Source organism: Melanotaenia boesemani, chromosome 9 (genome assembly GCF_017639745.1).
Source record: "Melanotaenia boesemani isolate fMelBoe1 chromosome 9, fMelBoe1.pri, whole genome shotgun sequence".
Lineage (NCBI taxonomy): Eukaryota > Metazoa > Chordata > Actinopteri > Atheriniformes > Melanotaeniidae > Melanotaenia > Melanotaenia boesemani.
The window spans coordinates 18322510-18347281 of record NC_055690.1 but is presented as its reverse complement, the minus strand read 5'-3'; the positions used below and the strand labels follow the sequence as shown (position 1 = coordinate 18347281).

Genomic DNA, 24772 nt, shown 5'->3' with positions numbered 1-24772 from the left:
ATGTTTCTGAGCCTCTGCAGTAATTTCTTCTACAGAATCACATCTATATTTAATGTAGTGCCCAGATCAAGGCGGCTCAGTATTGGTTTTCAGGATTCTTCCCCTTTGCAAACAGATTTCTCTGGTCGACCTGAATCTTTGCACGAAATTAAAGTATGTATCAAAGATGATGAAATCCTCAGGTTCTTTTTGGTTTAGGAAATTATTTTAATTAAGTTATTCTTCAATACATTTTTTAAGTTGTTAAAGTACTGACCCTCTCAGTCTTTCACTGAGAAGTGAATCAACCTCATCTATATTTCTGATCCATAGTTCAGCTCTGTACCTCTAATACTCAACCTGCCTTGGATGCTCTTCTTTTTTATGGGATTCTGTCTTTAGGTTAATTTTTTACTTATCCCACTTTTAGATGCATACAGGTTTTAGAAAAGATACAGGGTTTTCTAATTATTACATTATTATCTTCTGTATTTGATTAATATGCTTGAGCTTTTAAACTCTTTTTGCAAACAACGTTGTATAAAGAATATCATGTAGTGCTCCTCACTCACTCCTGCAGAGTTTGCAGGCTGAGAGGAGAGTTGGAGAAAAGGCATTTTACAGCCACTGATTAGTCAGGAGTTTATTGTTGGTTTAAATTCCTGAAACAACCAGAGTAGGCAGGTACTCAGATGTACTCAGATGACACAGCAACTGACTGTTTTGTGGCACATGTTTATTTTTTTATTGTTTCCCAGCAGTAGCTTTGGTGTTCAAACAATTATATGCAGAACCTGCTGGTTCAGATGCATTCCATGTAAGTGATGTATACACCGTTCAAGTCCAGCCATTCCCATTCGGTTTTGTTTTTGATTTATTCATTATGTGATGTACTTAATACAAAGTAATTTAATATAATAATAGTGACTGATAAGTTTAGGTCAGTATCAGCATTCATCATACTTAACAAGCATAAAACAAATGTCAATGCTAGTTAATTGAGACTGTCTGACAACTTAAAAGCACAAAAAGCAGCATGTATGTAGGAAAGAACAATAATTAGAAACTCTTCATTTATTTAATATAAGCACAGAATAATTATGTTACTCCTTGCCGGCATATTACATAAAGAATTTGTGGCATGACGTTTCAAAGAAACTCAGTAATAAGCGAAAATGTATGCGTTATTTTCAGACATTTCAAAGCTCTTGAGAATCTATGAAGAGTGAGTTAAATATTACACTTAAAATGTGAAAATGTGGTTAATGACATATAATATTGTGTATACATGGCATTTATTATCAGAAGATGATGTGGCCTCATTAATTTAGTTATAACTACCAACAGTTAGCAATGCTCCCAAACCTGTTTCTTAATAATTATGCCAAAAATATGTTCTCTACACTCCACTCAGCCTAAATTAAGAATTAAGTGCCTTCAGATGCCTCTCACCATGTAGCCAACTATGTTCCAGCAGGGGCTCTGCAAATTAAAAAGTTACTAAGTTTGTTGCTCACAGTCATCATTGGCATAGGAGGTCTGGTTTGAGTTCCCTAATTATAAGAATTTGATGTGCTTTTGTAGATGTGTTCATCTCAAGAATGTGGATTTCAGAAAGGAATGAAATGTAGCCTGTCTGCATGCATATGTATTTGGACTTACATGGGATTATACTTAGAAGCACAAAGACTTTAACACATGAACTCATATTCTCACACTTCAGTGCTCAAATGACTTGTTTCAGTCTTCAGACATTTTCAAATTTGCTTGAGTTACCCCAACAAACAGCAGGGTGATGGGCAGCCACATGGCATAGCTCTGCACAGCATGTCTACGTAGATGAAGACAACATTCCCACACACTCATTTCCAACACTCGTTCTCCTCGCAAACAAGACACAATAAAGCAAAGAGAGCTCCATAAAAGATTTACTCGTGAGCTGAGGTGGTTTTCCTCAGAAGCTGAGTCAAGGCTGGTGGTTGGATGCAAGATGGAGAGAGGAAATTCCAGGGAGAATCCCTGAGTGTCTGAAGTTTGATTTTGTATTCATAGAAGAGATTTAGTATTCCACTGCTCAGCAGTGAGCAGTCTCATAGAGGCTTTTACCTCTGTCAGGCTCTGAATCTTGCAGATTACATCTCAATAGAGTTTGATGGCTGATGGAAGGAGACACTTGCCCTCTCTGAAACACCAACCAATTACAACTTCTAACTTGATGGAGAGAAACTTTTAAGAGGTCATTACACAGAGGTTAACACAGAGTCACGTGCAGGCATGCGATTGAAGATTCTGAGATGGGGGATGTTGAGAAATCTGACTTCTGTTCTATGTACAATTCACATTCACGACTGTCATATCTTAGCAATGTTTTGACATCTAGATATATCAAAAGACAAAGTTTGAAGCTCACAATTAAAATGGTCTCTTTACAATAGTTCTAATAGGTGCAACTTGCTCTTATCCTGCAGTTTTTCCAACAATATCAGAGAGCCCTAAGAAACTGAACACTAGAATAGCCTGTACCAAAGTAAATACAATAGTTTTGTGAATCAGCCACATGACAAAACACATTTGTTATGCCCTAAAACCTCTCCCATCTACTAATTTTGATATGGGTGTGTTTGCCAGTATTGACTTTCTTAAGCTGCTTCTTGATGCCTGAAACACTAGACTGGACTTGTTTACCAAACAATAAGGTCACAGCTTCTATTAATGCACCTCTGAAGCCAGATAAATTAAAACGGATTTTTATGGGGAAGCACTCATAAACTCAATATCCTCTGCCTACAAGGGACAAAAACAACTTCTCCTAAACTTGTTTTTTTTTTTTTTTTTTTTTTTGTTTGTTTTACTGTATAGTACTGTAGCACTGCACACTCCCTCATGCTGAGTTTGTGCATCAGAGTCGTGTTGCTTTTCACTGTCAGTACTGCCAGGAAACCTGACATCTATCTGGCTCTGTCACCAAATATAATTAGCTTAAGCTGCCTTGCAACCATCGCTATTTATCTGCAGCACAGAGTCTATTGCTGTGGCCAGTAAGGTATGAGTCTCGGGAATACTGAAAGCTTCTCTTCTTAAAAACTAATGGGTGACAGTGTTGTGTACAAATTACGGTGTTTCGGAGAGGCTGTCCATAAAGGAATCTCAAATTAGAGTACCGATATTGCAGAGCTTTTAACTGCGTTTTCAATAGAAGCATTCCAAGCGCATAAATCATCGCTGTTTTATAAGATCTGATATCTCTGCAGCTCAGCTTCGCTCTGGTACAAAGTTTCTTGCGCGTGCTGTGCAACTTATCCACGATTAGAGGGCACCTGAGGAATTTGTGTGGCGGGGCAAGGTGGGACGGTTCTGCCTCGTGAGCACACAGCGTGCGCGCTCTCTCCACACCACTGACACCTCAATTAATACTGCTGCTACACGAGACGGACATGCATTACGGAACGCGCACGAGCAACGAAGAAAAGCTCCGAATATGCACGCCGATAACCATCAAATGACACCACCCACGTGCGGTAATATTTAACTCGTCTGGATCTGATATTGATTCCGAGCGTAAGCTCTGTTGCGCACCGGAGTGACTTTAACAAGCGCAACTAACAGTTCGTCTGTTTGCACCCTGCAGTCCCTGGCTGGAAAATGAGGTGGGGAAGCATCATTTTATTCGTCGCTGTCTGCTCTTTTACCGCATATTATATTTACGAGCCAATTCCTGATGAGATAGAGGAAAGATGGAAACTCATACTGACCAACTCTTTCTTCAGAACTCTCAGTCACCTGGTAAGAAAAAAATAAAAAATAAAATAATAATAATAATAATAAAAAAACAAATACAAATAAAAAAAAAAAATTTTTCTTGTCAATATTGAATTACAGGTCTATTGATATCAATAGTTCCCTTTAATTAAATCTTCAGCATTGAGAGCTTATTCTTATATTTGCATTGATTGTTTACTAAATGGTTTGACAGTTTAGTTAGACAATAAAGTGAAAAAAAAAACAAAACAAAAAAACTAAAACATGCAAGACTGAAATGCCTTTGCTTGTCCCCTTCAGAGTAAATAAGAATGCAAGTTAAACGTTGTTTTCTGCTGATGTAGATATACATGCTGGCTACACCAGATTATGTCAGATGCTAATCCATGTATTGTATAGTCCTGCTCACCTGCTCTAATAATAGATCCTATTAAGAAAGTTTATGGGGTTAGACGCCTGTGGTTTACTGTACATTGTAGTACAGCTAGTTTATACATGTATAAAATGGGTTTTAATACATGGTTGAAGCATTACGGTATGTCACTGCGAGTTGCAGTTAGGATCGTCTTTATTTTGCAACACCATTGTAAACAATAGGTCAAGATGTATATTTCTTTCCAAATCTTAAGGTGTTGCAGTATCTTTAGTATATGCATAAAAATACTAAACTTAACAGAAAAAAGTTTGTTCTATGTGATATGGAGAATATAAAGTCAGCAAGATTGCAATCTACTGTTAGACTCAATCAGTGTTATTTAGACATGATCAGATTATGTTGAAATTGTATTTGTTGTTATAATTACGTTACATTTATTGGAGTTATTTCCCTAAATTTGTGCAGACATGAACAAACTTGACTGTCTTATTGAATGATGTAAACATTCAACATTAAATTATGAATGTTTGCATTGAATTTTACTGTGAACTTTCTTTTGTTTTCAAGACCTTGCTGTTTCCCTCAAACAAATGAGCAAATTAGTTTTACTCACTGAAATTACTAGCATACACAGTCATCTTTTTCACACTTATTGGAGCCCCTAATTTATCATACAGTATGTTGACCTTGAATTAGGAAACAACTTTATTAATTTGTTTGGGTCATGGTAAATGAAAATCAGCTGATCTGCTCTGTCATGACTTTATACCTTATCTTTTAGTTGTGACTTCTCAGAATAAACAACCTTAAGGGACTGTTGACATTCTATCAGGCAACATTCATGTGACTATTAGTTTCCCCTCTTTTCCACATACAGTAATGTCTTTAGAATGTTGATTTAAGAGAAGACAGACTGCATTGTCATTGATTTGTAAAACTGAAATTAACGTTTACGAGTTTTATAATGAGAAAACTTATCACATCTTTTGTTTACAACTTAAGTTGTCTTTTTTGCTTTTCAGGCAGACCTCAGTGAATTACTGGGGCTGAAGGACTACATGGGGGTAATGTATGCCATTACTCTGATAGAAAGGATTGCACCTGTGTCTGATGAGCATGTCAAGGTGACAGAAGAAAATTTTGATGGCGTAGAGGTGGTACTGTACCAGCCAAAGCACCAGAGTGATGACAATGAGCTCAGGAGAGCTGTCATATACCTGCATGGTGGAGGATGGTGTCTGGGGAGTTCCCGTAAGTTGACATATTCACTTATCCTCTTATTTATCACACTAACTTAAAGCTCTGTGAGCATGAATGGACAGATGACTTGATTGATAACACACATTTTTATCATTACGTATGTTCTCCCATCTAGTGATATGATAGTTCAGCTTCAGCTGACAGCTGATATTACAGGATAAAAAATGATAAACAAAATATCAAACACAAGTCACAAAGCTTTCAGTTTCCTGAGGAAATAACATGCCGTCTGCTAGAGCAGTGGGAATCCCAGAGGGTGGAAACCCTTGCTAATCCAAAACGTTAAGTCATGACAAGCAGTTTGACATATTTCATGCTGTTCTTGCAATCTGTTGAATGGGTGTAATAATCACAGAGGAAGTAATGTGTGGCAGGTTTATCTTTCTTTGTGTTGTTTTGTATTAATATAAGCTGATGTGCCCTCTTTAAAATTGATGGATCCATTATTGTGATGGTTTGTGTTGAATCACTTGCCTAATCTTTTTTTTACTTGTTTTTCTAAACAGGAATGAGTCCATATGATCTCTTGGCCAGAAAGATCGTCACTGAACTAGATGCAGTAATAATTTCTGTAGAGTGAGTATATCTTAGTTTTATTGTCAGTTATATCCAGCTGCTACAACATAATGCATAAGCTGCTGTTTAAAAGAATAACTGTCACAAAAGCAAGAGATTTCAAGTATTGCAGGTGCAGGAAATTGACTTATAAAGCCTATTACTTAGTTTTAAAGGTATTGTTATATTTCTTAGTTGCTGCCTCTTTTCTTTCTCTTGCAACTGCCCTCTCATTCACATGCTGCATTGGAGAAATGGTGCAGTAGCGTGAAGCTAACAGGTTTACATTTGGGACTTGTCAGGTCTTTTCCTGTCAGATCAACACTCACTGTTTTTCTATGCAACGCCTCTTACCAGCACAGCAATGTTCTCCTCCCACATCTATCTTGTCCTGAACAAAATAAGGATTTGGTTGTTTAGTTAAACTATTTTTTAATGTTGATAATGATTATGTGATTTTGTTTGTTGACCTCCGGTGTTTTTAGAGTTGGGAGCAGAGTGCTTTTGGTTTGGGATGTTTGTGGTATTACGTTATCTGGCTAATCTGAATTCCTGTCTCCCATTTTAATGGAGTTCAGGCATGTGTAACAATCACAGAGAAAACAATTGTGGAAACGACACCGACAGGATATTTGTCAATGTATTTTTGCATTTTAAGTGAAAGTAAGATCATATTTTAAAAGAACTGTAACAAATTTCAGCAGCAGCAGTAATACATATTGTCTGAAGTAATATTTTATTTTTGATGTTTGCTTTTTTTGAAAATTCCAAATATTAAAATGTGCAGTTTTAGTCCAAATAGAGAAAAAACATAAACATTTAGTTTTTACATTTGATATTTTTATTTAAATTTTCAAAATATTGTTGTGTTTGTGAAGCTTGGCTCATAAGTACCATGTTATTACTGATCATTGCTCAATTGCATAAGAAAAAAAAAAAAAACAAAAACAAACCCTGTTTAAATCTTGTCTTAACAAACATATCTGAGAAAATAACTTTGCTCACACTTTGACAAAGTACAACCACAGCCTGAACAGTGTGAGTTCACTTTTAGTTTGGCACCAGTTTTGCCCTTTAAATATACAATTGTTTATTTTTCTGGGCTTATTCTGTGCGCCTGATTTACAAAGTTCATGTTTGTATATGCATCAGTTTTTAATTCGCACCGTTCTTTCTTTCCAGGTACCGCCTTGCCCCTGCTCACCACTTCCCTGTCCCATATGAGGACGTGTACCGTGTGGTCAAACACTTCCTCCAGAAGGGGGTGCTGGCCCAGTACTCTGTGGACCCAAACCGTGTTGCTGTGTCAGGGGATAGTGCTGGTGGGAACCTTGCAGCTGCAGTTTCCCAGCAGGTATTGAATTTATTTTGACTTTATAGACCTGACTCTTTCTCTGGTTCACATGTGAGAATTTTATCAAGAGAATCCATTAGACAAGAATAATAAATCAATTCTAGAAAGGTAACTTTGCATTTCCTGGAATCAAAGTTCATATGGTCTTTTCCTTTGAGATGAACACCAGCAGTTTACAGAAAATATTAACAACTGACTTGTTTTGGGTTTTAGAATCTTTTTTTTAGATAATGGGGAAGCTTTGCTAGACAATGTTTAACTCTCGTGAAGGAGAGTCTTGACATTGGCCTGAGTAGAAATAATTCCCTTTGGAAAAATAATATTTTTTAAGTCCAAGGTTAAACATTTTCTCGATAATGCGCCAAACAGAATCACCAGTGGTGAAAGAAAATAACCCCACACTTTAAAGTAGCAGAGGAGCAGCAAAGCCTTTTGCAACCACACAGTATTTCAAAATAAAGAAAGAAAATAGACATTTTTCTGAGGAGCTCTAGATTTATATCTCTAACTTAGTTAATGGAGGAAATTCTGCAAACATTACACCATCCTTGGGAAGTTTGTAGATCCCCGTCAACTTCCTCACGGTGCTGACAGAACATTTTAGCTTTACCACAACTACACTGCAGAAAGACTTTTTATTTTAGAGAGAGGTAAAAATAAAAATGCAGAAAACCCCACTGCACAAAATAAACTAATATCATGCCAGGTTTAAGTATGCTTTTATTATGTTTTGTACTCAATAGCACATTTTACATGGCTATGAGCCCATCATTGAAAACATCACTTTAAATATATAGTTCAGAAATGAAAGAGAAATGTGTATTAAAAAGCTAAGTATGGTTTTTAATATGCTTTCAGGTTGCTAGAGAGAAAAAAAATGTAAATATCTGTATTCTCTTCAGAGGGGCCAGCTTTTGAAATCACAGAAATTCCACTGAGGTTAATGGAAGAGAAGAATAAAGTCTGAGAAGCAATATGGACAATAAGCAAAGGAACAGATGCAATAAAGACTGATTAAATAATCCCCCAGACTGGTGATTATTTCTATAAGATATTATTGAAATAATTTTTGGAATTTTTGATAGCAAAGATTATAATAGTCTTGCTTTGGGTAAGGTTGAAATCTCAGGTGCTAACCCTATTGTCCATTTTTTAACAATAACATTAATATTTAGACTAGTTTATTGTTTTTAAGTCGACTGTGGAGGCCAGTCTGCATACACACTGGGAGAGAGCTGCATGCTGTTTTGCTGAGCAATCAAATTGGTTTTGCCTGTTTTACTCTGAGTTGTTCCAGGTGCAGAGCCTCCATGTAAGTTGTTGGAGATTTCTTTATAAGAAAACAATTCATGGTTTGGGTGAAGTGCGTTAGCATGTTTTGTACAGTAACAGTAAGCTATACCCTCTCTTATTGTCATATCCTTTGTGTAAAAAAAAAAAAAAAAAGTGCACACCTGGGTGTTCCCATCAATGGAGCCTGATCCAATAAATTCTTGTGTCTACTGCAGATTCATCTGATTGAAAAGTGAATTCAGATGACATATCTTTCTTTGTGTTACCTTACATCCATATAAGCAGATTTTTGAAACACTATTTTACATAATCATTACTCTCGTCATACCTCTGATGCATCAACAGCCTGTTCCTGCTGGCATTAGAAAAATGTCAGTTGTTGGGATAAAGTTAAATAGGATAAAGCTTTGTCTCTCAGATCCATTACATAAAAATTACAAAGATCCAAAATATTCAAGCAGGTGAGGAACAGGGGAAAAGATACCCCTGGTTCCATTAAACACCTAAACAGCAAAAATCTTCTTTTTCTCACACTGGCTGACGGCCTATCCTATTTTTTCTGTCTCCATTAAATCATTGAATTGATTGCTTTATTTAGGTTGTAGTTGGTTATGTTGGGCCACTGGTTTTGTCAGCACAGACTGTAAAACTGCAGGTTTTACAAATAAGCAAACACATTTCTAAAACTACAGTTTATCTAAGAGATGAAATTTGATTACTGAAATCATTCAGCATGTAGGAGATAGAAGAGTTTTTAAGGCCATTATATGAACATATTTCTGTGTTTCTTTTACATTTGTTCAGTAAAGAAATAGTACAATATGAGAGCTTTAAAGATGAGTTTGTTATGCTCCTGTAGATAATACTTGTAGCAGTCATAAAGTATTCTATATTCCCAAACTCTGAAAAACTGAGAACATCTCTCAACAACCCTCTGCCATCACCTTGTGTACCCACACTTTTTTTTTCTATTGAGTCTAGTCTATGAACCTCTGTTAGCTAAGACACCCATAATACCCCTCTCTGTATTTCCTGAGAATAACATTTCAGCTTTTAATTTTGTTTTTACCTTGATAACTAATGTACTTGTCCATCTTGAGTTCTAGGTCTTGTGGCCCACATTCCCATTTATAAAACATTTAGAACTCAGTATGCTCTGTTGAACATATGTTTCTCCTTTATGGCCTTTAATATCATTGATTAAGGCCATAGAAAAACTAGTTTTGCCCCAGATTGGGGTTACATTTTTTTGCCTATTTATCAGATATTCAATATGCTAATACTAATTAGCATATTAGGATACTAATAACTAATACTCACTGGAGAGCAAAGCAAGACAGAGCCAGGTTTTATTCACCCCTAAAAGGACTTGTTTAGACTTCGCTCTACTTTCTAAGCTAGTTAGCACAAGATGTAATATCCTGGGAGAAAATTGCATCCCCCATATAAAAAGGAGGCATAAACCAGGGTATAAAGGATAACTTTTAAATGAGCCCCATCATCTTTTACAATGGGAAATGTTCTCCCATCTTCCAAGAACATGGGGGAGACCCTTGCAAAGAACCACAGTATTTAATGAGAGAGTGCCCCATGAGTTTTACTGAGATGTAACAGCATCTGTAACATTATTATGGGCTAACAGGGATTTTGAAGCAAGTGGAAAGGAAGGGGACTTTTTGTGCATATTAACGACAGATGTTGTAACCTGAAGGACATAGAACTCTAGCAGTTGCTAAGAGACCGTACTTTTAGATATGAATGGGAATTGCCAGCATCTGTTAATGTGTTTACAACAGGACAAAGCATACACTACGACTGAAAACAATACATCCAGCAGTGTATCCAGATGTTCTTTTTTCATTTATAGATTCAGTCGGATGGCTGATGATTTTTAATTTATCTAACTGACTCCATCAGTTTCTGTTTTAATGGAAATGTGAACAGCAAAAAAAAAATAAATAAAAACATTATGCATTCCTAATAATAAGGATTTTAGAATGTGCAAAATCATTTTTTATCCAGAAATAATTTCCAGGAGGGTGACAGGTAAAAGTGAGGCATGAAAAAAGAAGAATAATGAGGGGAAGCCAGCCCAAAAGTTTTTAACTGAGACAAACACTACAGCAGGATGGGGTTGAGCAGGAATAAACTGGTATGAGAAAAAACAGAGATTCTGAACAGGAGGGAAAATAGCAGGTTGAGAGTGATTAGGACTTAGCTGATGAGCTGATGCTTTTTTTTTTTTTTTTAAAGTTTGCCACTTCCACCCCATGTTGCTTGTTACCCAGGATTCATTAACTCATTCCTCCTACCTTCCAAGTCCAGGAAAATGAGATAAACCTAATGATATAAGTTCTGCTCTATTCAAGTTCTGCCACAGTTCTGCCTGTTGGTATTTTCACACATATTTTAAACCTGAACATATGCATCCAGAGGATGTCTTGAAAGTAAAAAACATTTTGCTTAGTCTTCATAAAAAAAATAAAAAAAAAAAGTTTAAAAAAGTGACACCTCGCTGGCTTAAGTGTTTACAGACCCTTTGATTGCATCTCACACATATAAAAGGCCTCAGAGAGACTGGTCTCTTTCCACATCAGATTCATGGTTAGGGATTTCCATTGTTCCTTTAAAATTCACATTAAAAGCCCATTTTTTTTTTTACAAGGATGATGTCTTCATCTCAAAAGGCCCATTATGCTGTAAATGTGGGCACATGTGGTTCTAAAGAACAGGTTACTGAAGTTCCTTGGTAAGAGGATGCAGAGGATAAAGGATAAGTCAAACTAGTCTACACTGCAAGGCCTGCAGACCACAAGGCTTCTATACCAACATAAGAGCTGTGTCTTTGCTCAGCTCCAAGCAAGATAGGGTATTTACAAAGAATTATCTTTTCTTAATCCTGTTTATCTGTCCATCCATCCATGTTTGCTGGGTTAGGGTAGTCTTGCAAGTCACTGAACAACAAATTTGTCCAAACTTTCACCGTACACCATGAAACTAACTAAATTAGACGGAAATGAAAGCAGAAAATCCTTTAAAAGTTTAACTCAATACATAACAATACCATATACCTACTGTACTTCAGCTTTAAACAACAGGCTGCTCCCACCAAATCCAGGCCTGAGAGCTGGAGGTTTTTCCTTCTGCCATCACATTTTTTAATGTACATCATCAAACTGTTCTGTGCAGCTCACTTTAAACAAATCAAAATACAGGTACTATCGCATTGGTTTAAAAAGTACGGCGTCTACCATACACGGCTCTGTGCTGCTGGTGTTGAGGTGACGCACGAACACTACGACACTAGATTTCATTAAGCAGAGATGTTCACCGTGTGGTCAACAGACTTCCTGATTGCACGTCCTATGACAGACAACTATGTCAAATTGCTGAAGGAAAATTTGTAAAACAAAACCAAAACAAAAAAACAATTCACAACAAGTAGTATGATGTCACACATATGGTATCATACGGAAAGGCCCTACTATTATTTATAATATAGTAGAAAGTGCATGCTGCATTTCACCGCCACGACTAGACTGAACTAGTGTTTCTATGCGGATATAATTATGGTCTCTCTCTCTCTGTTTGGATGTTTATGCAGGTCGTGTTGCTTGTAGTACTCTGTGTGCTCTTTTATTTATTTATTCATTTGCTTAGTGTGTTCCTTTCCATCTGAAGTTGAAAACAGAAAGTTTCATGCTTACTCAAGCTGCTACACTTTGCAAATATTTACAACTTGTTGAGACTCTGACTACACACCCAGTATGACAGATGTGGCAATTTAACAAACATAAATGCAAAACAGCACTACAACACAGGCAATAGCATGCATTATAAAAGTCTGCTTTTGGCTATTCTAATGAAGGGTGCCATTTCCATGTCGTAAGTGCACCAAATTTAATTCATTTGTAATGTATATTTCAAAACTAAATCTTGTAACACACATATTTAACTATACAAAATGTGCATTGGTCAATCTTAAATTACTTTATTTAATTTATTATATGGTTTTTAAGACAGATGGTTGCATTTGTTCAGCCCTATTACCAAAACTTATCTAACATCTAAAAAGCATTTTTAAAAGCTTGCCAACTAATTCTTTTGTTTTCCTCTCAAGAAAGTGATTATTTTAATGAAATAGTTGGCTACATGTTCAGATAATTGTTACAAAAAAAAAAGCCATGTTTGTTACCAAAAGTGTTTCTTTTTTAAAGATGCAAAGCCATATTTATCATTGAAAGGAGACCCGAAGCTCAAATTCATGAAATTCATCATCATGTAATTTATCCAACAACTGGCTAAATGATGGGCCAAACAATGGTGAGAAAAGTAGTTTATCCCCATGTATGTGCGGCTTCTCTCCGGGTACTCCAGCTTCCTCCCACTATCCAAAGACATGCATGTTAGGTTAACTGGTCACTCTAAATTCTCCCAAGGAGCGAGTGTGAATGGTTGTTTGTCTCTTTGTATTGGTCCTGCAATGGACTGGCAACCTGTCCAGGGTGTAAGTTCCAGCTTTCCCACAACCCTTAATGGACGAAGCTGTACCGATAATGAATGAATGGGAGTCACACACAAATTAAAAAAAACAAAAAAATAAAAAAAAAACATTGGATTTTATTAAAAATATTTCATTCTAAAGTGTAAAGTTATAGAGTGAGGACAGGTGAAAAATGCTATTTTTCTGTGTTTGAGCTTATTTTTGTTAATCCTTCCAGTCATACAGTATATCTTAAATTTGCATATAGATCATTGTACAGGACACTTTGCTTATTAAGTAAATTTTAATGCACATTTATACATATAATTACCTGGGGTTGGAATTGACACCCATTTGGTGGAATGTCCCTTTTAGCTATCTAGTTATCAATAACATTTACACTCATTCTAATAATGTACTTTCCTACTATTGGCTGAGAATTCGTAGTCGATATATCTCCTCCTTAAGATGTAGCCTAGATGGTGATCATCAAGAGTGAACAGTCAATTAAATTTACATAAGCTCAACTTTTTTGACTTTTAGGAATACTCATATAGCCACACTTATCAGTGTGAGCACAATTATATAGTCCAAGTGTAAGAGCAGTTTGAGACATGTTGAGACATAATGACTGTTTTTTAATTAATTATTTTTTATTTTCTGAGGTGCTCGCTCTCCCATTACCAATAATGCTCTTAACTTCTGTAATTTGCTATAAGGACCTCTACCACTGTTTCAGACATGGTGGTCCAGTCTAAGTTGCTGCTATTCTTGTTTTTTTAAGAGGTCATTGAAGAGACAGGCAAATAGGGAACATAAGTGTGCATGCAACAACATCCTGTAAACAACCATGATTATCACATTTGATCAGATGATTTAAGTTTATTTCTGTATAAAAACAATTCCCTTCACATTTAATTAGAGTGAGTAATGCCCAAATTGCTCTGAATATTTTCTAAACCGGTATTAATCTGTCTTTGTCTTTCCTTCCAGTTGCAAAAGGAGCCTGGACAAAAGGTTAAGCTAAAGGCTCAAGCACTCATCTACCCAGTGCTGCAGGCTCTGGACCTTAACACACCTTCCTATCAGCAGAATCAGGACATGCCCATTCTACCACGCACTCTCATGGTGCGATTCTGGAGTGAGTACTTCACTAGTGACAAAGCTCTCTTCAGAGCCATGATGGCCAACACTCACAACAGCCCTGAGTCTTCCAGCCTACTAAAGTTTGTCAATTGGAGCGCCTTTCTGCCAGAAACATATCACAGAAAGTACAACTACAGTGCTCCTGCTGTGTCACAGGGAGTCAGGGGGGAGGCAGCTGGGATGGATGAACCATCTCGATCTTTTGCTGACCCAAGGGCATCACCCTTGCTGGTTCCAGATACGGACTTAAGATCTCTACCCAAGGCCTACATTCTGACATGTGAGTACGATGTTCTCAGAGATGATGGGATCATGTATGCTACACGGCTCCGTGCTGCTGGTGTTGAGGTGACGCACGAACACTACGATACAGGATTTCATGGAGCAGTGATGTTCACCGTGTGGCCAACAGACTTCCTGATTGCACGTCGTATGACAGACAACTATGTCAAATGGCTGAAGGAAAATTTGTAAAAAAAAAAAAAAACAAAACAAAACCAAAACAAAAAAAACTCTACAACAAGTAGTTTATTCCAGTTTTTCCACACAATGCACTAGTGTTTGGCTGTTTTTGCCATGTGGTGTTTAAAGTTTTTGTGGTGTATTTCTTTGGTTATGCTATTTATGTGAAACAATGTTGAACACACTTTTACCAGGCAGATTGAGTACAAGACAATACAAACACGATAATCATAGCTAGCAATCAAGCACAAAGCTAATTGTAAAAATCTAGCTGCAGTCTATCAGAAAAGCTGTATAGACAGGGCTTTTTAAGCTGGGTAGCTTGCCCCGTATGGCGCTCCTTGTTATCATTTCCCACCACAGGGCCTGCTATTTGATATAATGTTCATTGTATCAATATTGGTACTAGTAGTTGGTAATGCATACCAAAGGATGCTGAACTATCCCTTTAGGGATTTAAAGAATTCATTATAGGTCTTTGCAGAGCAGGAAAGGATTTTCGCAACATCCTTTTTTGCCAAAGTTAACATTTGTCACTGAGAGCAGCTCATTCTGAAACCTAAGATTGTTTGGATGTGTTGGAAACCATAACTCACTTGTGGTTTCTGAACCAATGTCAAAAATGGGCAACTGGTAATGTGTTAAAAACAACAACATAGCTTTTCTCATGGAAAGAAATCATCTTTGTTTTAACCCGATGGTGTCATGGTGTCTGAGAGGCTCAGAAAGAATGGTGTCTGCATCACCTAAACAATCTCACCATGTCTGGATCAAAATGGGATCTCCTTGTTTTTTTTTTTTTTTTTTTTTTGTTTTTTATGTATGCACTCTGTATGCTATTTGCTTTATAGTGGAAAATATGTGAAATTTGACAGTCCACATCTACCTTAAATACTGGTAACAAGCTCACGTTAGTCATCATGCAAACACAGTCATGTGATGAAGCTTAGCTAAGTGTGTTGTAGCATGTTAACAAAGAGAGAAATAGTTTTTAGGGATATTGGTTTAAAAAACATTTGGAGCCTTAAACTTTACAGAATCACAAGTCTTAGAATTCCTAAAATATTATGAATGAGCATGGGTGAGTGGTGTACTCCCTGTTTTCTTTGTTGTAGTATAATTTAATTGTAGCTTACATTTGAGTGTTAACAGCTATACATGTGATGACCCAAAAGATGCTTTGATACGGGAACAAGAGTAACCATTATTAACTAATAAGTTTCACCCTTTTATGTAATCATTAATAGGTCCAGTGAAGTCGTGCTCTTGAGACATTGATGTACCATAGACAATGACACAAAAGCTAATGGTTTTAGAGGGAGTTGCCAGTAAAAGACCAAGTGCCAGTTTAATGACAAAATGTGTAGCATTGAACAGAGCTTAGACCGAAGAGTATGTGGCTGGTAATTTTACTATATGGTTATCTGTAGGTTGTATATTTATGAGTAGTCAGCCTATTTTTTTCTCCCTAAACAAAAAGGTCATGTGAGATGGCTTTAAACTATTCGGATGTCACAACTCTTTTTCTGTTTAATTTCTCTGTGAGTGAACTCCCTCAGTGACTTTGCACATTGGCCAGGAAAGCTAGGAGAAAAAATAAATCTTTCAGACTTACTGAAAATGGTTGCAGTTGTTAAGCAGCTGAATGTATCAGCTTTACTGTAGGTAAACTAAGTTGAATGTCATTTAGAGTGCTACTTATTTACTAGTTTCTCATTTTTTCAATATAATGGTATTGCATTAAGCATGTAACTTTTCACACAAGCTTTACAGAGAAACTTGGCTCTTTTGCTTAAACACTTTAACATTCTTCATTGTAAATATGTCTTTCTACTTTTGTCTTTGTTTCTCTACTGGAAGGCGTATTTGCATCATTTTTCATTTTAATGTTATAAGACAATAAAATGACTTGATCTTTCACTGCTTATCGATTGTATTGTATCACTTATAAATATGTGAAAGAGTCATACTATACTAGAACATACAGCTTAGTGTTTTTTTTTCTTCTATTGTTTTTGCTAAGGTATATTGCACAGACCAGTACTTTATTACAAAGCATATAGTATTTTGTAAATAATATTCTGTATTGACTGATGCAGACAAGCAAAATCCACTTGGCGACTGTGGTGGATCAGTTGAGTCAGAGGGAGAGTTGTTCCACAAACATGCTGCTGACTGTGTTCACAAACCTATCTCTAAATCTACCACTAAACACACCCACACACTTTCTACCCAAAAGGTTAGAAAAACATACTGTTTCTCTTTTGTGTGTACAGCAGAGAGGAGGACGCATGACTGAATAAGTCATTTATAAAAAACAATGATTCAAATAGGACAACCTTTTCTAGTGGGATACATTACACAAAACACTCCACGCCTCCAGGGCGCAGAGCAGAATATTTATATGCTACATTGTGTTGGTCATGTTCCTCCTCATCTTGTGTCCATGCAGGTACTGGGCAGTTACAGGCATTTTTTCTTTGTGGAAAGAAGATACATCCCATCAATGGTGGTTTGTTCTATGCTATGAAGAGATAACAATAATAGAGATGGATTATTGCAAATATAATTTTCACAAGTTTAATGCAACACTGTTCATAATTCTTAGCAGACAACGGTAATTATAGAGGCTGAATAGTGAAGGACATGCAGCAATCATCCTGTAAACCCGTGTGAAGAGACTATCTGTCTTGCAATCCCAACATGGCCTCTGTGATCTTGGTTTTCTGAAATGTAATATTCTCAGTGTATTATTATATTAGAATATCACATTAAACCTAACATAGAGCTGTGGGTTTTTTATTTATCCTCACATACCTTTTGACATACTTTTTTCTTTGTTTCTCCATCTCAATATGACTCTTGTGCTTTTGATTATGAAACTGCAAATGCACACACAGAGCACAGCCCAATATCTAATCTGTGCTTCTTTTCATTGTACATTCCTTTGGAGATTCCAATCTAAATGGAATGATGGACCAACCATGCTGTGACTAAGCATAACAGGAAAAAAAAGCATGGAAATCCTATTTGTGTTATTAAAGCCATGCAATATGTTTAATGAGAATTCAGAGCTTTGATAATCACCAGAGGCCACTAAGAAGCCACTATACAGAGAACATCTATGTGAGAGAACTCTTAAAGTACATTATTAAATTATGTATTAGATGGTTTTAGGAGTCAGACAGTACTGAAAATGGGAATCCAGTCTTTGGGAAGTCCAGAATTATGACTCTGAAAGGGAAGATAAAAAAGGAGGAATTACTGTACTGTTATGCCTTTAAATAAATTTAACACTGACTCTTTAATTAAAGTTATATTTTGCATTAGCTCTGCATTGGCCATGTGATGGGCTGGTGATATGTCCAATATGTACCCTGTCCCTCTGTTAGGAGCTAGGATTGACTCCAGCCCCAATCCCTGACCCTACTTTGGAATAAGCAGGTACAGTAAATGGATGGATGGATGGATGGATGGATGGATGGATGGATATTTTACATATCCCACCTATGTATATGTCTTGGTTGAAGTCCTAAAACTACTTAAGCTGCTATGGTAAAATAAATAAATAAATAAATAGTTGAACGAGTTACCCACAAAACTATAAAAACTAATGTCAATAAAATGCTAAACACACAAGCTAGGATAACTTGGAAAAACAAAGATATCCCTGCTTATTTCAGAGCAGGGGATATCTGTGCAGGGCATAACAACTCAGGAGCCGAGTAAAATTTTCTTTTACAAAGAGTGCACATTAAAGAAGTACAAGGTGTAAATATAAATAGGTATCAGCGCTTCGTGCAATGTATCGTTATATAAATAAAGAGGACGTGTGTGACTGGTATTAGCTCTCTGCTGTTAGTCACGTTGCCATTTCCTGTAGCTCAGATCAACTTAGAGATTAAGAAGTGTCCGTAATACAATGATGGGACAAATGTGCTAGATAAAATTTTAGGGAACTATTGCGACAATTTATTTTGATATATTATTATTTTTGTGCTGTGTGGCTGTGAAAATATCAGCTTTTTACTTTACAATTATCAAGGCCAAAAATCTTTTAGTCATGTTCATATTTGTTTTATGAACACAAATTACACCATCAGAGAGATTCACGTTATCATAAGGATGGTGCTAATTTGATGTAAGGTGATAGCGTTAAGGCCTGGGGAGGGTTTCATCCATCATAGAATAAAGAAGAAATTATCTCCATTTTGATTCTTTTAGGCGAATGCACTACATTAAAGATATAAAATCCTAAAAAAAAAATCCTAAAATGTATAAATATGTTAGAACAATATACTAACAAAACAATACATAAATACATAAAAAGTATTTGTTTTCCACTTGTATTGAACTTAAATTTCATAATCGTGACTGCTACTTTTGTATTGTTCAGTCATGACATCAAAATCGAACACTTTTTTCAGTTGAGGTCTCAATGTTGAGACACAGACCCAAAAAATGACACTTTTATTTTTTTCTAATATTTTTAAATTTTTAACAGCAATTATATGAGAACTCAGTCATTAGTTTCTTCATATTTTATATTTTATTACATTGTAAAATAATACAGTCAGATTTGGAATGCACAAGTGTTTCCAAAATATTAGCATCAGTAATAAAACTTACTTCTTCCATTTAAGGTACAAATAAGTCTAACAAAAACATTGATAATAACAAAATGCTTTAAATAAATGAGGCTTTATAGGTGCTATGTAGAGAAAAATATCTTACAGTGCCTAAAGTAATTTACAAAAAAAAAGTTTTAATCATTAAAAAATTAAAAGTTAAACACGTCCTGTATTCAGGTTGGTTTTCCTCTCGTCTCTGTTTTTCCTGCTATCTTTCTGAATTTAGAGATTAGGAGCTCTCTGAACTTGTCACCCATGAGGAAGTAGAAAACGGGGTTGATGACACTGTGCAGGAAGGCCAGTGGTCGAGTTAAGATGTAAAAGGCTTTTATGTTCATCTTTGTACTTTGCGGCATGTTTGCCCAGGGCTGCTGAGATGCTATTCTGACATTTCTCAGCACATGGTAGGGTGTGTAGAAAACCAGAAACATGACAGCAGCCAATGTAACAAACCTGAGAGGTCGTCTATATGATGTCCTGCCCTGTAAAGCTCTTTCCTGCACATGGAGGAGATGTGCAATTTGGTAGGAAAAAAAGCAAAGTCCAAGCAGAGGGATAATGTAACCAGTCACAGTTAACCCTAAGCTGTAGTCTAATGGATTCACGTCTCCTTTTAGGCTTGCAAAATCCTTGCAGTGGCTTCCATTTCGTTTCTGTAAGTCCTGGGTCATTAGTGATATCATTGGAGCAACTTCTGCATTGACAACAAGCCAGCTCAGCCCCATCACAATCAGGGCTGTTTTCGGCCTCAGCAGGTAGTGGTTCCTTGAAGGATGTTTTATGAGCAGGAAGCGGTCCATGCTCAGCCACACCATAAAGAGGATGGAAGAGTAAAGATTGACATGAAGAACATAGCGGTTGATAATGCAAGCATAGGGAAGAGTTTCTTTGAGGTCATTTGCATAGAGGTAGGAAAGGCGTGGCAGTGTGCACAGGAAAATAAGGTCAGAGACTGCCAAGTTAAAAAGGTAAATATTGCAGCTCTGCCACTCCTTCAAACAAAAAATGTAACCTAGTACAACCAAAAGGTTGCCAGGAAAACCAATGCAGAACTCAATTCCATAACAGGGGGCCAGATAGTATTTTTCCAGCCCTTTGTTGATCACCGTGCAGTTGAACACCTATCATGCAGGAGAATAGAGAAAACATAAGAGAATATAGAAGAGATTGAAAGAAGGAGTGGGAAGAAAGGGGCAGAAGAAACAAACAGGTGAGTAATGATTGTGACCTAGAATGGAAACCTTTACAGGCACTCCTTGATAATAAATTTATAACCAATTTTAAACTCAACCATTGTCAATTTAATAACAATAAACTCACCTTTATTTTTTTATATAACAGTTTTGAAACAAATTTGGGTTTTATAGGTAAAGACAAGACTTACCATTGTGTGATTCTTGGAGTTTCTGGTTGCCTGGACTAGAGTGTAATGATGAGTCGGTGCAGCCACTATTTGTTCACTTGAAATGGTAAACAAGTGTACTATGGGTAATTATGCATGAGATATGACATCCAGCTACATTAGTCTTCCATTTATGGTTTTAGTACAGTGTAATTTGCATTTGCTGCAAGATTTTATAACAAAAAACTAACTGTTGGCTTCATTTGATTTTTCCTGTGTATGACTGATTTTACAAATTCACCGCTATAAATAACTACAGCTATAGTTTTCATTTTAATCATTCACACATTGTTTAAACAATACCAAACATGACTCAGTGCTCAGTCATCTTCTTTGTAAAATCTCCTCCTATTGTATCTTTCCAATATTCAACCTGAGCTTTGAAAGCCGTTGTTGCTTAAAAAAAAAAAAAAAAAAACGGAGCTGATCTACAAAAAATTGTTTTGCTCATGCTGATACAGTCTACTCTGATTTGACACTGCTGCAAGGAATACCAATAGATATTTAAAATACTGGACTTCATTCGGACGCAAATAATCTTAAAATCTTTCAGCATAAAATTAAATATAAATCTGTGTTTAAACTTAAAATCATACTTACATTGTCTCACAAGACTTTTCTCCAAACTTAATCGAGAATAAGTTCTGCTGAAAGCAATGCTGAAAGTTTGTAGTTTAAGTGGTGAAGTGTCCCTTGGCAATTGATATGCTGCTTACTTTAGATCTAAGTTTTTATATACATGTATGTTTCCTCTTTTCTGACCGTATTTGGAAATGTTGAGTGATGTACTTCCCTCGATTTAGCTGTCTATAGGCTGTAGTTTAGGTTTCTTTGTACTGACGTTAACACTTCAGTGTTTTCTTTTTTTTTTTTTTCACACCCACAGATGAGTAGTAAAGCTGCAATAGAAAAGCTGCAAACTGAGCTGCAGCTTTTCTACATCAATTTTATTTCTTATTTTTAACTCAAAAATAGTTGCGTAATTAAACAAGAGAAGAATAATAAAAATACTTGTATTTCTAATAGACACAAAATTGTCTGCAGGAAAAGACAATTTTAGGGAACTCATTTTTCATCTTGGGTTTTTATTTACTCCCAAAATGTTTAGATGATGAGCTGAAGCTTGTTCTCTGCTCTGCTAGTTGTAACTGTGGAGATCAGACAGCTACACTTGAAATGATCAGAGCTGGTAACTCACACATTGTGAGCATGACTCTCATGAGCTTGTCATAAAAACCACTCACATGTACCTTTCAGCAAAATGTGAAAAAAGGGGCATGAAAAAAAGGAAAACATACCAGTTCCTTTTTGAAACTGAATCAAATGTCAGAAATAATGTAATAACTAAACTCAGCTGCTTTGGAGTCAAATCATATGAAAGCAGTTGCTTAAAAAAATGAAGACAGCACACCTGTGTCCTCTCACATGCCAGTTTTTGAAGACACTTTGTCTCCTTCAGTACGTCTTTGTTTAAGACATTAAAGGTTGAATAATTTGATTTTGCATGGCCGAAGTCATTAAGAAAATGTTTCAGGCTAGCCATCTTCACAACATCAGCCAAACACGCCAAGTAGCTTCTCCTACTTCCACTGACTTTCCCACTGGGTTTGAGGCACCTTCTTTTGCTCAGACTATCTTCTCATTTCAGTGCATGCAAATGAGCAAGGTTGTAAATCTACAAAGAGGAAGTGACTTTAGAGGAAGAGCTGACATATTGAAACTGCATTATTATTTGAGCAATTCTTTTAGATTATCAGATTCTTAAATTAACTTTATACAGCATTAAACAGAATATTTATTTATTTTAAAAAGGAACAATGCATCTTATCATACATTGTACATACACAATTTGCTTGATTTAGCCAGAGCTAAATTTCATCCCTAGTCCCTTTGGGGCTGAGTTAGCTACAACACATCACATCACAAGGCAGCAGTACAATAAAAACAATATACATATTAGTACAAATAAAATGTTTCATAACAGAGCAATTCATCCTAGGAAAAAGAAAAAAAAAACTATTTACCATCAGCTCATGACTATCATCACAATCATAAATGAGGACATGACTGATTTCCTAATAACCATTATTTCAGTTTTATTTAAAAAGAAATTTAGATATGTGATTCCCATATTTTAACAAGTCAATCATGTGTTCCAGGTTTGAGAGGCTCAGAAAGTAAACACTGACCAAAAACATTAATTCCAAGTAGAATATGACAGTCACCTCTAGTGTTTTAGGTTTCTTTTTTCTTATTTGTGTATTCTTCTTCTATGTATTCTTGTGATGGAGTTGGAGCTGAACCCTGGAGGATCTTAAAAAAAACTATAGTGGAGTCTGAGAGCTTAATTACATTTTCCCAGCTTAGTTGACCATGTTTTTGTAAGATCAGTCAGTGATGGTAGGGTTTTGGCTTTCTGTTTAAAGCTTTTAGGGTTTTGTTTGTAGACAGCTTCAACTGACCTCAGATTTGTGTTACTGCTTATGCAGTACATCATGTGCTTTCTAAAGGCAGACAAACATTGTAAGCTTTGTTGTCAACCACAGCAAGTCAGTGGTTGTTTCTGTCTCTCGCTAGCATCACAGTATTGGAGACAGAAGCAAGTGAGACAGCCCAACTGCAGCCTAACTGTTACATTATATTAAATAAAGTAGAAATATATTGTTACATATTTTATAAACAATCCATTCCTTGTTTTTAGTGCTTGAAACACAGTTTTCCATGACGTTAGGATTAGGTGCATACCTTTCATTAGTAACTGATTGTACAGCCTAGTCTCATAAGAAAACACATAATATGTAACCAATCCCAAAGCAAATGCTGTTGATGCTAATTGCTAAAACCATCAACAAAACACAGTTGAATGGACGTCAGGGAAGACCAGAGGTTATGGAGCTGATAAGTGATGGAGGAATTACCATGTGACCTCTACCACTTGTCCCTGCCCCAAATGAGAGAAAGGGAAATAAAAGCAAGCAAGTAAGTGAATAAAAATACTAATCCAATAGTTTGGTATGTGAGCTAATCTCACATGCAGTTTACCATATGCTGTGTCATATAGTTATAATGGGCTTCAAGAGTTATTGAGTACTACAGAGCTCAAAAGAGACTTAACCTGTGGAAGAAAGGGGCAGAGTGCAGTCAAGTGGGTCACTCCACACACCTAAAATGATCTGTTTGAATAGAGGTATAAATTCATACAAGAAGACCAAGCTGCTATTGAGTGTTTCTCAGTGTTGTTCTGACCAAAGTGGGTCACCAATATTTCATTAAGACCTCAGGAAATGTGTCAGCTTGTGTTTCTTTCATTACAGACTATGACTATAGTTCATTCCAAAAACCCAGTTTAGTTACTTTAAATCTATGTTGTCCAGCATCAGTCCAGTGGTTGCATAACACACCGTGATGTTAATGATGCTGATCCTGATAGAATCTGGAGAGTATTTTGACAACAAAGCTTACAATGTTTGTCAGCCTTTAGAAAGCACATGATCTGCTGCTGAGAGACATGTGAGACAAAGTCAGAGTATTCTTTTCCCCCCTTACCTAGCCTTGGAGAAAAAGTATGCTAGGTGTAATGGCATGCCCTGAAAATATTCAGCCTGGGACTGTTAGTGGTTTGTTTGGTTTTGTTACTAAGGGTTCAAAAATAATCTCACGGCATTCTTGAGACTACAGGAGTTTTCAGATTTTTGATTGTGGGGGCCAGTAGTAGGGCAAGTATGGAAAGTGGTTATTTTATTGTTTCAAATAGAACAAGAGCGCTCTCTGGAGGCAGGCCTAGGTAATACATAATTGCATTGTTTTAAATAGCTTGTTGCTGTAGAACACTTTAGCTTGAGCAGTGAAATGTCTCAAGCAATAATAATTATGAAAAAAATATATATAATTGTTATGATCATAATCTTGAAAACAGCTAAGACCACAGAGGATTTATAATTTATTCTGCTTTCATCGAATCACCTCATAATATAATAAATTGACACCTTTTCTTCAGCTGCACCATTGAACGGATACAGCTGGATGTCCACTGACGTAATCATAAAACACAGCAATGTCCTTCTCACCTGTA

At 36.3% G+C, this 24772-nt stretch overlaps 2 protein-coding genes across 3 annotated transcripts; one reads left to right on the top strand and one right to left on the bottom strand.

Annotated features, from left to right (window-relative positions):
• Positions 1-2932: 2932 nt before the first annotated feature.
• On the top strand, positions 2933-16585 carry aadac (arylacetamide deacetylase). Its single transcript, XM_041995785.1, has 6 exons — positions 2933-3497; positions 3608-3762; positions 5137-5365; positions 5881-5950; positions 7112-7283; positions 14053-16585. The coding sequence occupies exons 1-6, from the start codon at positions 3458-3460 to the stop codon at positions 14677-14679; spliced, it is 1293 nt and encodes a 430-aa protein (XP_041851719.1). The 5' UTR covers positions 2933-3457; the 3' UTR covers positions 14680-16585.
• Positions 16586-17755: 1170 nt separating this feature from the next.
• On the bottom strand, positions 17756-21423 carry LOC121646226 (succinate receptor 1-like). Of its 2 annotated transcripts, XM_041995125.1 has the most exons (4): positions 21301-21423; positions 20683-20758; positions 19752-20419; positions 17756-17901 (listed from the first exon to the last, which is right to left on the bottom strand). In XM_041995125.1, the coding sequence occupies exons 2-4, from the start codon at positions 20683-20685 to the stop codon at positions 17841-17843; spliced, it is 732 nt and encodes a 243-aa protein (XP_041851059.1). In that variant the 5' UTR covers positions 20686-20758; positions 21301-21423; the 3' UTR covers positions 17756-17840. The 2 variants fall into 2 exon arrangements, with proteins under 2 accessions (XP_041851059.1, XP_041851058.1); XM_041995124.1 differs by lacking the exon at positions 17756-17901 and having other exon boundaries at positions 19226-20419.
• Between the last annotated feature and the right edge of the window lie 3349 nt (positions 21424-24772).